This window comes from Danio aesculapii, chromosome 22, assembly GCF_903798145.1.
Source record: "Danio aesculapii chromosome 22, fDanAes4.1, whole genome shotgun sequence".
NCBI lineage: Eukaryota > Metazoa > Chordata > Actinopteri > Cypriniformes > Danionidae > Danio > Danio aesculapii.
In genome coordinates, this window is record NC_079456.1 from 14,781,798 (window position 1) to 14,796,290 (window position 14,493).

At 38.9% G+C, this 14,493-nt stretch overlaps 1 protein-coding gene across 1 annotated transcript in view; it reads right to left on the minus strand.

Moving 5' to 3' along the window:
* si:ch211-246m6.5 (von Willebrand factor D and EGF domain-containing protein) overlaps positions 1–14,493 on the minus strand; it is a 117,401-nt gene that overhangs the window by 5,355 nt on the left and 97,553 nt on the right. Inside the window, exons 22-28 of the mRNA XM_056448015.1 lie at positions 12,092–12,922; positions 9,757–9,852; positions 9,578–9,673; positions 6,017–6,112; positions 5,806–5,901; positions 2,622–2,717; positions 2,033–2,128 (exon numbers count right to left, since the gene is read on the minus strand). Coding sequence (XP_056303990.1) covers positions 2,033–2,128; positions 2,622–2,717; positions 5,806–5,901; positions 6,017–6,112; positions 9,578–9,673; positions 9,757–9,852; positions 12,092–12,922 — 1,407 coding nt within the window. The remainder of the gene's footprint in view (positions 1–2,032; positions 2,129–2,621; positions 2,718–5,805; positions 5,902–6,016; positions 6,113–9,577; positions 9,674–9,756; positions 9,853–12,091; positions 12,923–14,493) is intronic.

Consider the following 14,493-nt stretch of genomic DNA (forward strand, 5'->3'; position numbering starts at 1 on the left):
TTTTGAGTTTTACATTCAACATTTTTAAAAAAGACATTTGAGACTGTTTTTAGAAAAGCAAATCGCACAAAAAAAAAACCCACTTCAGTGGACACGCACCCTAAAACGAAATAAACATTTTGTGTTTTACTTCTTACAATTTAAAGGGCACCTATGATGAAAATCAACTTTTCATCACCACAGCCGCATATCAGTACTATTATAAAAGAAGACGCAAAAATATCTTGGTTTGTGGACTTACAAGAGGTTTATTTTGTACATTAACATAACGGATGTCCATACAGCAGTGTAAATTAACGTGTATCCTGTCACTGTGCAAAAACCGTGCAAAGCTTAACTTGTGCGCGCCACTCTATAATGACACTGTGTGTGACTCATCGTTGCAGAAAGGCTTGAATTAACTCCACGACAAATGCATCAAATAACCATTGGAAAAGTTCTTATGGTAGTAAGAGAGATCTGCTTCATTCTTGTCTGTCACTGTGCTGTTTATCTATGTGAGACTCAGCAGGTGATGGCTACACCCATCAGGGCGATCTTTATGGCTCTAACTCACACGTGGGCGGGGAGAACCAGCACATTTGAATTAAAGGCACAAGCAACAAAAACAGCTACAGTGTGCTCAGAGTTGAAAATCGGCATCTTCAGAAAGGTATAATCAGTGGTGGAAAGAGTACTGAAAAATCATACTCAAGTAAAAGTACCATTACTTGCCTAAAACTGTAGTGCAAGTAGAGTAAAAAGTATTGGTTGTAAATATTACTCAAAGTATAAGTAAAAAGTTCAAAAGCACTCAAGAGTAGTGAGTATTACACTGTTAAAAACTCATGCGTTAACATGTAATTTGTGGATGTGTGTAAACGTAACATTCTGTAGTGCATCTAGTTATTGCCCAGCAGGCACACAACGTCATAAGACATAAATATTAGGTTAGATTTAGGTTGTGACGTCAGGTAACCAAAATTCAACGTGTAGCCAGCATCTAAGGACAATGTTATTTTGATGTCCAATAATGACGTCAAATGATGTTGATATTTGGACGATTGTAGGTTGTTAGAAAGTAACCAGAATCCAACGTCGACGCAACATCTTAAACCAACATCATATTGACGTCAAATACTGAAATTTATTTATCAGGTATGGCAAACAAAATCCTACATCTGATAAATGTCAATAGTGGTAACGTCTACACAACGTCAAGCTGTAACATCATTAGACGTTGATATTTGGTTGGTTTTAGGTTGGACATTGGACATTGACGTTGAGTTCTGATGTCAACACGATTTTCATTTCCAAACAAAATGCAACGACCCCATGACGTTAGGGTACAACATCAATCTGACATCATGTTGACGTCTTTTGCCTGCTGGGTGTTTAAGGCCATTTCGGTCATCATACAGTAAACATCCATCATCTTGTCATCAGTGACATGCATCTAAACAGTCCCTGGGTCAATGCGTGTAAAGACCCCAGACATCTTCTTGGACACTTTGAATACTTCCAAATAGTTTGCTGCAATTATATATCGCCCATGTCTTGATGTAGTTCATTATAATGCGATTTACCTTCTATGTGTGATTTGACTGGACTCGCAGGACTGATTTTTCTAATCCCCATAGACAAGAAAACTAAAGTGGTGACTGCAGGTTAAAGGAAAGTAATGGAGTAAAAGTACAGATACAGTACTAAAAATGTACTCAAGGGTAAGTAAAAGTACACATTTTTAAAACTACTCTGTAAATTACAGTTCTTGAGAAAGACTACTCAATTACAGTAATTTGAGTATTTGTAATTTGTTACTTTACACCACTGGGTATAATAAATAATCTGATGGGTATTTTGAGCTGAAACTTTACAGACACATTCTGGAGACACAAAAGACTTTTCTTAAATCTTGAAAAATGGGTAAAATAAGTGCCCTTTAACATGAAAAGCGCTATTTATTTCTGATTGTTTGTATGCAACCGATGAAAATAAATTGTATGTAAATCATGTTAACTGATCTTACTAGCAGTAAATAAAATTTACTTACTTTTCTCACAGCGCTGCCCTGAATATCCCTCCACACATGAGCAGACGTTGTTTCGTACACAGTGTCCGCCATTTTTGCAGGGTGGATTGCAGACGGCTGATAAAATAAAAGAGAGAAGTGGATAAAAACCTCCAGCATTTGATAAACGGATATTGGACTTGTGTTCTCTGAACTGATGACGGATACATCAAACAGCCGTGAGGTGAAATAAACGACAGCAAATTTGACATGACCGCGAAAACGCTCTCTAAAAGCTCTAACATTTCACCCAAACCTAAAGCAACCCAGACATTAGAGTCATTCCCTATTATCAAAAACATCTTTACCTGGGCCACTGTTTCAAGCAATTACGTGAATCATTCCTCACTACGGGAAGGAATCGATATGTACACATCAAGGCCACGACATGAGCGAAAGACTTCAATAAAAGCCAAATGGGTTTTTAGGACTGGCCTGTTTTATCGTACCTTACACTCAGAAGTCAAGTTTCACCCCGAACGCTCTTAAGAAATTGATATCCGGCATTTGTAAGCTCTTAGAAAATAAGGCGATGCATCAGGAAGGTGGATTATGAAAGAAAAGCTGTTACCGTTTTGACAGCGAGCCCCGTAGAAACCACGCTGGCAGGTGCAGGAGTTGGGCCGAACGCAGGTCCCTCCGTTGAGACACACGGGGTCACACAGAGCTACACGGAGACAGATACGTTTATTAAATAAAACATGAATGAAACCTAGACAGCTGCCTAGACGCTGTGTGGGAGGTCAAACTCACTACGCTTCAGCTGAAAAACAATGATTTATTTGTTTAAAGAGAGTAAAAAAACAAGTTGTTGTTTACTGCCAGGCTCTTTTAAAGGAACACTACACTTTTTTTGGAAGTAGGTACTTTCACATATGTAGATTGATTGTTTTATTCCGAAACAGGGATGGTATGGTTTGCTTTCACACAGGAAAGTTTCTAAACAGACCAAAAATAGCTAAAACATGTTACCAGCGAGTACACTCTCCTCATATTGGTCAGAGTTTCAAGGTTTATTTTTCAGAGTTCAATGGATTCCGCTCAGTTATCATGTGATGTTATTTTAGTTTATGATGATGAGCATTAAGACATTATGGCCCAGTTTCACAAACAGGGCTTAGATTAAGCCAGGAGTAGACCTTAGTTTAATTAGGCTTTAAGCCGCATTTATAAAAATGGCCTTAGAAAAATGTATTACTGGTGTGCACCTGGAGACAAAAAATGACACTGACATATTTTAAGACATCTCACAGCAAGTTATTTTGAGGTGAGACAGCTCAAACATGCAATTTAATCTTGACTAGCCTTAAACCTTGTTTGTGAAACCAGAGGTAGTGAAAATGTGATCTTTAATGTTGTCACCATATATAAATTAGGGCGGTAAGACTTTCTCATACAGCCTCATTTCAGTTGTCAATAGTTGTAAAATTGATCTATTAAAGAAATGTTGGCCAGAATTATGCGTTATAGGCTTAAAGTATATAGAGAAATAACAGATGAAGTGAAACTTCAGTCAGATCATGAAGCAGAGCAATGTTGATCTTTCTTTCGAGGTGTCAGTGCAGAAATGAACAAAACAATAGGTCTAATACAAAATATTATAAGATTAAAATATTGAAAAATTATTTGATGGTAATATCAGACAATTTTCCTAACAGATAAACAACAATTGGTAATAGTTCAATATGCTTTAACTTTCATATTCAACATGAAACGCACATTTGCAGGTAGGAATGACATCCTGCCCTACTCATAATTCTCTCTTCAAATAGCCATATATAAATATACAGTTGAAGTCAGAATTATTAGCCCCCATGAATTATTAGCCCCCGTTTATTTTTTTCCCTAATTTCTGTTTAACAGAGAAGATTTTTTCAACACATTAATAAACATAATAGTTTTAATAACTCATCTTTAATAACTGACTTTTATTTTTGCCATGATGACAGTAAATAATATTTGACATTTTAAAAAATATATTAGATATTTTTCAAGACACTTCTATTCACCTTATTCTCCGCGTACGAGTGGGCGCAGCCATTTGAATCTTTTGGCTCGAAACGTCCGGTCTCATTCGCTTCCATTCATTTTTAGAGGTTAAAAACAGCTCGTTCTGCTTCTTTTCGTATTATATTATTCTACTTTTTATATATAGTCATGCAAACACTTGTTTGTAGAGCGAGTAGTTTGATCGTTTTCTGCCATTTATTATTTCTAGTCATTTCGCCCATAGGCAACTGAATCGAAAGTTCTAAAACAATCGCAAAAACGAGCGCACTTCCGCATTGTAGAATAAGGTCAATACAGCTTAAAGTGACATTTAAAAATTTAATTAGGTTAACTAGGAAGGTTAGGGTAATTAGGCAAGTTATTGTATAATGATGGTTTGTTCTGTATCAGAAAAATATATAGCTTAAAGGGGCTAATAATTTTGACCTTAAAATGGTTCAATAAAAAATTTTAAACTATTTTTATTCTTGCCGAAATAAAACAAATAAGACTTTCTTCAGAAAAAAAAATATTATTTGACATACTGTGAAATTTTTTTTGCTCTGTTAAACATCATTTGGGAAATATTTAAAATAGAAGAAAAATTCAATGAGGGCTAATAATTCAGATTTCAACTGTATGTATCTATGGATATTATATATCCATAATACACTGTGATATAGCCTGGTTCGTTAGTGCATTCAGTTTGCTTTCTCACTACAATCGATCTGCTCCAGAGTTCATTTTCATTGAGCTGAGACCACCTCATTCAGGCAATTTTGGGCAATTGCGGGTTTCACATATGAGGGCAATTGCGGGTTTCACATATGCCAAGCAAACCATGCTAACTGGGCAAATGAGACTGGTTCCGAAACACACATCTAGGGGTGAAAGCACCCTTACGGCTGATTTATACTTCTGCGTCGAGTGATCGGCTTGACCAACGGTGCCAGCCTTGCGCATAGCTGTGCATTTATACTTCTGCATGCAGTTTGTGAAGCTCTGCAATAACACTTACAAAACACTAGTTTACCACATGAATAATTTGATAACATATATAATATATATAAAAGTTATTTAATATGTAAGTATCAAAATAAGTATGTTGTTTTATTTTTGCATAACCTTATGTTGAATGATGATGGAACAGTATGTCACCCATTTTTTGCCATTTTATCTTTACAAAATATATTTGAAACATTAAAGTCGACTCTTAACTTGCATTTAATGTTTATAAAATAACTTTTGTCAATTTAACTTGATGTGGACTCCAAAAATGGGATGCTGAATTAGTTTTTGACCTCTATGTAGATATTGCAAAGTGATATATTATTGTACAGTCATTTCTAAAAGCAAAAAGGCAAAGCTCAGCCACTTTTTGTTTAATCTTAAAAACATGCCTTAATTATGTCAACAAATTGGATCGCTTTACTTTTTGATACACATGCATTTTTACCAAATGTTACTAACGTGAATAAAAACTCTATTTGTTACTCTGAGGCTCTCCACTCAATAGATGATAACTGATCCTCTCCGGTGGACAAGAGGAAGTTATCATCAGGCTGAAATAATAGCTGGTGTTTTCTCTGAGCCGCCAGGACTGAATGAAAAATGAACAGACAGAGGTTCTACATCAGCTAAATGCCACCAGGAAGCAGCACACACACACATAGAAGATGGATTTAGTGAGAAGAGATTGGTCCCATTGGGAGCCAACCAAATGCACACACACACACACACTCCAACATAGACACACACACACTCACCTGTCTCGCAAGATGGTCCCGTCCAACCCGCCAGACATTCGCACTCATCCGGCGACGTGCACTTTCCGCCGTTTTGACAGTGACGGTTGCACACCACTGTGTTAAAGAAACCATATATAAGCTGCAATACATCATGTGATCACTAGGGGCAGCAGAGCTTACGTTTAACATGTGCTTGAAACCCAAGCCAAAATGATTTATCTGGACTTACTGGTTTCACATCTGGGGCCTACGAAGCCATAGGGACATGAGCAGGTGTCTCGGCCCACGCAGGTGCCTCCGTGCAGGCAGGGCAAACTGCAGAGAGCTGCGGGAGTATTCACACAACCAAACGCGCACAAAATATGACCATATTTCACACAAAGGGGACAGCTAACATATAACTCATCATCAAGGCTGCGCAGATTATTTGTCACAGCTGCTTCTTTAAAGAAAGAGGTAAAAGGCACAGATATGTTGGATGCTGGTGCCAAAATCATAACACGTGCATCCCGAATCGCTTACGAACCACTATTCTACGCTATTCTGTAGTATTAATAGCGTCTGTAGTGCATTCACACTCAAAAAAAAAAAAGTATATTGTTTAAATACCTGGATAATGCACTGAAACGATAAAGAGAAGTGTGGAATGTTGAACTCAATGGTCGCAACTTTGTTCATATAGAGGAAGGGGAGGAGCTAACAGGTGCTGAGGTTAGATTCGTTAATTTATTTTGGATTGCGCATGCAAATTTCTCCTATGTAAGCGATTATGCTGCCTACGACGGTGATTGTGGTTGTACTGATGATAGGTACTATTTGATAGTTTGGCTATTTATTTCACTACTTCGGCAACCGTTAAATGTCAACTGGGAAATTAGAGTTTTCGTTTAGTAAAAATAAACATTAGATGACAAACTCATGCACTGCACAGTTGAGTGTATGAGAACATAAGTGCATATAGAGTATCATTTGGAACACAGCAACTGTTATCAGGTTAGTGAACTTTGTCAAGTTGTCAATATGTTACTTCATAGTAGTTTAAATAAAATTAAGGTCATTTAGAGGTCATTTAGAACTAAAAATTTTATTTTTTTATGTGTTTTGCCTATTTGTTTGCATGCAATTAGGGCTGTGTGTGCCTAAATATGCCTAATTTTGAAACAGGTTCAAAAGTGAAAGTTTTTAAAATTGATCTCGCTATCGACTCACAAGTATAAATTGCAAATATGCCATTTAACGAAAACGACAATATTCATATTACACATAGTCTATAGGCTAAAGTTGTGGCGAGAATCTGAATAAACTCAAATATTTTCAAAATGCATCATTATTCTCACTTGAATCGATTTTGAACAGTTTTTAAAATTAAATGGCTCACTTGCCTAGTTTTAAACAGCAGATGCCGGTCTAGTATAGTGTTTAACAGCAAATGCCACTCTAGGTTAGTGTTTACCAACAGATGGCATTCAAGGCTAGTTTTTAACAGCAGATGACGTTCTTGCCTAGTTTTTAACAGCAGACGCCGGTCTAGTATAATGTTTAACAGCAAATGCCACTCTAGGTTACGGTTTAACAACAGATGGTGCTCAAGGCTAATTTTTAAACAGCAGAGGTACTCTAAGCTAGTTTTTAACAGCAGATGCTGGTCTAGGTTAGTGTATAAAAGCAAATGACACTCTAATATTGTGTTTAACAGCAGATGGCACTCTAGTATAGTGTTTAACAGCAAATGCCACTCTAGGTTAGTGTTTAACAACAGATGGCATTCAAGGCTAGTTTTTAACAGCAGATGGCGTTCTTGCCTAGTTTTTTACAGCAGATGCAGGTCTAGTATAGTGTTTAACAGCAAATGCCACTCTAGGTTACGGTTTAACAACAGATGGTGCTCAAGGCTAGTTTTTAAACAGCAGAGGCACTCTAAGATAGTTTTTAACAGCAGATGCCAGTCTAGTATAGTGTTTAACAGCAAATGCCACTCTAGGTTACGGTTTAACAACAGATGGCATTCAAGGCTAGTTTTTAACAGCAGATGGCGTTCTTGCCTAGTTTTTAACAGCAGATGGCGGTCTAGTATAGTGTTTAACCGCAAATGCCACTCTAGGTTACGGTTTAACAACAGATGGTGCTCAAGGCTAGTTTTTAACAGCAGATGCTGGTCTAGGTTAGTGTATAAAAGCAAATGACACTCTAATATTGTGTTTAACAGCAGATGGCACTCTAGTATAGTGTTTAACAGCAAATGCCACTCAAGGCTAGTTTTTAACAGCAGATGGTGCTCTTGGCTAGTGTTTAACAGCAAATGCCACTCAAGGCTAGTTTTTAACAGCAGATGGTGCTCTTGGCTAGTGTTTAACAGCAAATGCCACTCAAGGCTAGTTTTTAACAGCAGATGGTGCTCTTGGCTAGTGTTTAACAGCAAATGCCACTCTAGGTTACGGTTTACAGATGGTGCTCAAGGTTTTTAAACAGTAGATGGCACTCTAGGCTAGTTTTTAACAGCAGATGCTGGTCTAGGTTAGTGTATAAAAGTAAATGGCACTCTAGTATTTAACAGCAGATGGCACTCTAGGTTAGTGTTTAAAAACAGATGGCGCTTAAGGCAAATTTTTAATAGCAGATGGCACTCTTAGCTAGTTTTTAACAGCAGATGCCAGTCTAGGTTAGTGTATTACGGAAAATGGCGGTCTAGTATAGTACTTAACAGAAGATAACTCTCTTGTGTTGTGTTTAACAGCAAATGCTGCTCTAGGTTAGTGTTTAACAACAGATGATGTTCAAGGCTTGTTTTTCATCAGAAGGTGGTGCTATAGGCTAGTTTTTACCAGCAGATGGATAGTTTTTGACCATAGTAATGTAAGTTGGCTTTTATTTTGAAAGATAAATGTAAACACAACTCACTATGAACATACCTGTAAAGGGCCGATCACATCGAATCTGCGCATCTTTTGAATGGTTTACTAATGGCCGGATTTTGCGTGCTGCATTTAACAGCCTGCTGCTCCACGCATTTTTGCTCTAAGCAAAAAAAAAAGTGCGCTACATCATTTGTGTCTTTTCATTCTCCAATCAAATGAAAGCAGAGGTGTTGACAGCACTGAGGTGACAGCAATGTTTGTGTTGTCAAGACGACTAGATGTGGTGCGCCTTGTGGAACGCAAAAGCATGTTCGGTGTGATCGGGCCCTAATTCACTTAAAACTTTCCTAACTGATAATGATATGATGATACTAATGATTATTGATGTCTGTAAGGACTTGGATGCAGGTAGAGTACTGTTGTAAAGCATACAGCACCACCTGCTGTTAAAAACTAAGCTTAGAATTGATTCAAAAGAGAAAAGCGGTGCATTTTGAAAAACTCAGAATCAATTTCCTGAATAATTATTTCCCTTTGGGTCCATCTGAAGGGATCAGAGCATAGGGATGAGCCCTTCCAAACTGAGTGCAGTGTGTAACACCAAACAACTTCCCCACTCAAAGGATGTCAATCAGTTGTACTAATAAAAATCCTTCACTCCAAAGGGACTTTCGAAGTGACCAGTTTTGAGCACTTTGGTTTGGAACGGCCATGATTTCTTCAATCTGAAGTGCCCTACAGAGGGCGATATATCCCGTTTGGAATGCACCGGAAATTTTCTGATTTCCATGATCTTGGTGTAAGTAGTACACAATGTGGGTATTTCTTGCTGACTGGTTTTCATATTACTATGCATTTAGACAATGTATAATAGTGAGATAATAGAATTTCGGATGCAGCAAATAAAATTTTATTCCAGACGCACATGCTCTTACCACTTTCACAGATCTCTCCATGGTAACCTGACAGGCATTCACATATATCAGGTGCTACACATTTCCCTCCATTTAGACAGGCTGGATGGCAGACAGCTGTGGGAATAAATAAAAACAAAAAACATTATTATATTTTCTTAAGTGATCGTACCTATAACCACATTAATAATTTGTGTGACCTGTTTCGCAGTTGGGACCACTGTAGCCCCTCTTGCAGCGACACGTGTTGGGGGCCGCGCACTCCATGTTTCTACCGCAGGCATGTCTGCACACGGCTGAAGACACAAATGGCATGCAAACACAAATAACACATGGTCGGATACACTCCATCAACATGCAAACACGTACTCGCCTCCATCTGCAGCCTGGAGCACAGAAAGCATGGCCACATAAAGATTTGGTATGTACTGAACCTATTTTAAACGCGTACCTTTCACTTTAAATTAAAGAGGGTTGGTGTTAAAAGTGCAGGTGTTGTATTTGCGGATAATTACCATGCCTGCTTCTTAAAATTCACCCTAAGTTTTTCCTTCAAGCATTCTGAAAAATAAAGGGCTGATTTGAATAGTTTGATAACTTTTACTACATAAACTTCTTGTTTAATGACAATGCTGGATCCATCTGCTTTCGTAGAGCTCAACACAAGACACCTGTGCATGTTCACGCTATATTCATACCTCGAAAACAGTGCCTGAAAATAATCCATGAATGCATAAGTAATCACTGCGTTCAGTGAATTCAACATAGTAATGCAATATCATGGGATTACAATAGAAAACATATTTCTAGTGATTCTTCCACCCACTGCTCCTAATTTTCTCTGGTTCATGAACCCACGGGATGGAGCTCAAGGAATGTATTTATTCCTCATGCCTGGAGCATGCTCAGGGAATGAGTTTATTGTTTACACCAGTTATTGTCAGTTGTCAGTTTTAAGCTCCTGCTCACTTTGCTGTAGTCTAGGTCTTAACACCGCATGCCTGCAGTTTATTCGCTAACCTATTGCAGATCAAACTGGAAATTTCTACATGAATTTACTTTTTTTTTGCCAATAAAGTAGTCTATGCTAATATGCATCTTCTGTGATTAACAGGATACAAAGGTGTTTTAAGACATTGTACCTAGTTTACCCTAGAAGGTGCATATTAATACCTTAGAATAAAAGTATTTGTAACACATTCATATAGGACACAGGTGTCCAACTCAGTTCCTGGAGAGCCGCAGCTCTGCTCAGTTTCTTCGAACCCAAATTAAATGATCAAACTAATTGAGTGATTTAGGCTTGTTTGAAACATAAAGATAGAAATGTTGAAGCAGGAATGGAACTAAGAAACTTGAGTTTGACACCCTTTGTATAGGGACTAATTCTAACTATTAACTAGTGGCTTATTTTCTGCCTACTATTTAGATATTGGTAGTTTATTAGTACTCATTCCTTCATTGATTCATTTTCTTTTTGGCTTAGTCCCTTTATTATTCTGGGGTCGCCACAGCTGAATGAACCGCCAACTCATCCAGCATTTGTTTTATGCAGCGGATGCCCTTCCAGCTGCAACCCATCACTGGGAAACACATACACACTTATTCACACACACATACACTACGGACAATTTAGCCTACCCAATTAACCTGTACCACATGTCTTTGGACTGTGGGGGAAACCGGAGCACCCGGAGGAAACCCACGCGAACGCAGGGAGAACATGCAAACTCCACACAGAAACGCCAACTGACCCAGCCAAGGCTCGAACCAGCGACCTTCTTGCTGTGAGGCAACAGCACTACCTACTGCGCCACTGCGTTGCCCTTTATTAGTACTTAAAGTACATATTTTGCATGATGTTATTCTATATTCCTAATCCTACCCAAATACCTAAACCCTGCTACTACCTTAATAACTATTAATAACCTGCAAATTGGCAGTATATAGGGTTAAAGTTGTAGTTATATTGTATCGTTTGTTAATATTGAGAATTGTACCTTAAAATAAATTGTGACTGAAGTGTCTATCTTTAAGATATTGCTATGAACATTTTAGGAGTAAACGATGTACAACCTTTAAAAAGGCCTCAAAGATGAGCTATTTTGTGTTTTTGTTCAAAAGGGTATAGACTAGTGCAGGGGTTCTCAAACTCTGTCCTGGAGGGTCAGTGTCCTGTAAAGGTTAGTTCTAACCCTAATCAGACACACCTGGGCTAGCTAATCAAGCTCTTACTAGGCTTTCTAGAAACATCCTTGCAGGTGTGTTGAGGCAAGTTGGAGCTAAAATCTGCAGGACACCGGCCCTTCAGGACCAATTTTGAGAACCCCTGGACTAGTGTGTGCCTAAAATCTAATTAGCAATGTCTTAAGGCTAGTTACCTGTATTTTAAGGTATTAATACACACATTCTGGGGTCAACTGGATACATATGTGTTTTAAGTAGGGAATCCAAAAATAGTGTCATGGATAAGCAAGTCACTAATGTTGGACTAAATGAATGATGAAGATAAGCCATCTATACATCAATAATTACCTCTGCACATTTGTCCATTTCCGGTGTACCCCAAAGGACAGCGTCCACATCTAGCTTGTCCATTCCTTGCAAGCTCACAGTGTACTCCAGGGAAGCAAGAGACATCTGCACAGGTGAAACTTCTCTCCTCTAAGAGAACCACGTTGTGTGTTTTGCTTTGGTGTCTACCTTTCTCAAGAGCTGGTTGGTTGCCCATATGCTGGGTATGGCTTTGTTCACCAAGGTAGGTGAAGCTCTCCTGGGGAAGTGGCTGGGACTCATAAGGGTCTTGGATTCCAGCTCCAAGGCCTCCATCTGCGGAAAACTCCGACTCAGAGAAGGAGAAGGAGAGGGAAGTTAAAGCTGCTGTTAGGGGTCGCTGGGTGTCTGGAGGAGTCCAAGGTCGAGCCTGGGAAATTGTGGCCAGACTAGATTGTTTTTGAGTCTGCCCCAGTGCCTCGACATGCCTTGAAGTGTGAGGTAAAGTGACTTTTCCAGATGTGACACCCGCAAATCCACCTGTCAAGACTTTAACTGAAGCATCTTGATCCTTGGGACTCGAGGGAACATTGAGTTGATTGTGAGAGCCAGAAAGAAGTTGATCCCTTCTGCTAGTTGAGGGCGGCATGTGTCCTGCCGTCAGCGCCAACTCCCTGTTCTCTGTGACAGGTGGAAAGATTGGTGGGAGGGGTATGCGAGTGGTAGCCTGATGGTGAAGTGTCCTCGCTGGTGAGGATAGGTGTCTATGAGTTTGCCTGAATGGAAGGACGGGGAGGTGCAGATGGGGAACACTAGGGGGGATGTGAGGTGGGTAGTTCTTGGCTTGGGTCATTTGCGGTAAGTAGCGAGGTGCTAGAGGAGAAGACAAGCTTATTATGCAAAATTGAAAGAAACATATAAACATTAAACATGACTATCCTAGGGCAGCGATTCCCAATTACAGTCCTTGGGACCCCCTCTCCCTGCACATTTTGTTTATCTCCCTTACTTAGCACACCTGATTCAGCTTGATCTGTGAACTGATCCTTGTCTGTCAAATGAGAGAGACCTAAAAAATGTGCAGGGTGGGGGGTCCAGGGAACCACTGTTCTAGGGGACTTGTAATATGAGCCTATTTTCAAAAAAAGTGGAGTGTTCGTTTAGAAAGTTTACTTGTCGGGCACAACAAGGCATGGTAAAGCTCATTACCAAGTAAAAAAAGAACAAGGACACCAAAATGAAAGGAAGGGACTGACAGTACATTCTGCAGTTATGATTCACCATGATCCTCTGGAGATCTCAAACAGACCTTTGAAGATTTTAAACAATGAGACCACCAGAAGAGCATTTATGATGCAATGGCGCTTAGTACAAGCTTAAAACATCCTGGTGTTGCTAGTATATTTACTCATAAACAATATGTTTAAAAAAAACAGCTGCTGTGGCTGCTCAGCAAGATTTATTCTGTCCCTATCCAGAAATGAGGAACAAAGATGCAGTACAACAAAGCGCAATCCTAACAACAGAGACACACAGTCATTTCTGAGTGTATGAGAATCAGGGCTGCATGTGGTGACAATGAGGGAATTAGCTTGCAAAATAAAGCTGTTTCTTTCCTAGTTCCCACTGTGGCTGCTCATGGATTCACTCCTGATTACGGCACTATTAGGAATGATTCCAGCAGTGGCCCATTCACAGAGAAAAATGCATTAAAAGTCATTACCCTGCTCTGAAGGCTTTTACCGCCATGCTGCGATACTGCAACCTAGGAAAATGTATTTGAGGGATTTTTCAAGAAAAGGAACAGATTAAGAAGTCTAACAACATTTCCATTGAGTGAAATGTAACATACTGTACTCTGGGGATAAGGAGGAATAAGATGCAGTCTGGTAGTTTGCTTTTCGAAAAAAAATGAAATAAAAGGGGAATCAAAGACCGAAGAATATGTTACTTTGTTAAAAACCCAGTTTTCTGTTAACTCTTCTCCACTTTCCTCCCTCTCCTCATCCCCTCTTCTAAATGAGTTTACACATTCTTTTCCTAATTCCTTACTGTCTCTTTCCGTTGCCTATTCCTGTCAGCCAAAAACACATTGTGGGTCAGCAAGCACCATGCCGCAGCCTGTGCATGACTGAGCTTTAGACGTTTCCAGGTCTCAGTTATCAACCGTATCAAAGCACCTGTCGCATTTTGAGGATTACAACAGCCTTGTTTCCTGTTCGTTATGTTTTTTCCTAATTACTGGAGCTTTGCGCTTTCAGGAGATGAAACAAGGAGGATTAAAAAAGGATTGAAGACGAAAACAGAGGCAGACAAAAATTTCAAGCTAAATTATAAGTTTAGTCTTCACGATAATGCAACAACTCTAGCAACATAACTTTTTCAGAGTTGATTTTAAGTTATTGTTTGAAATCAGATATAACATTCAAATTTAAAGGTCAAAT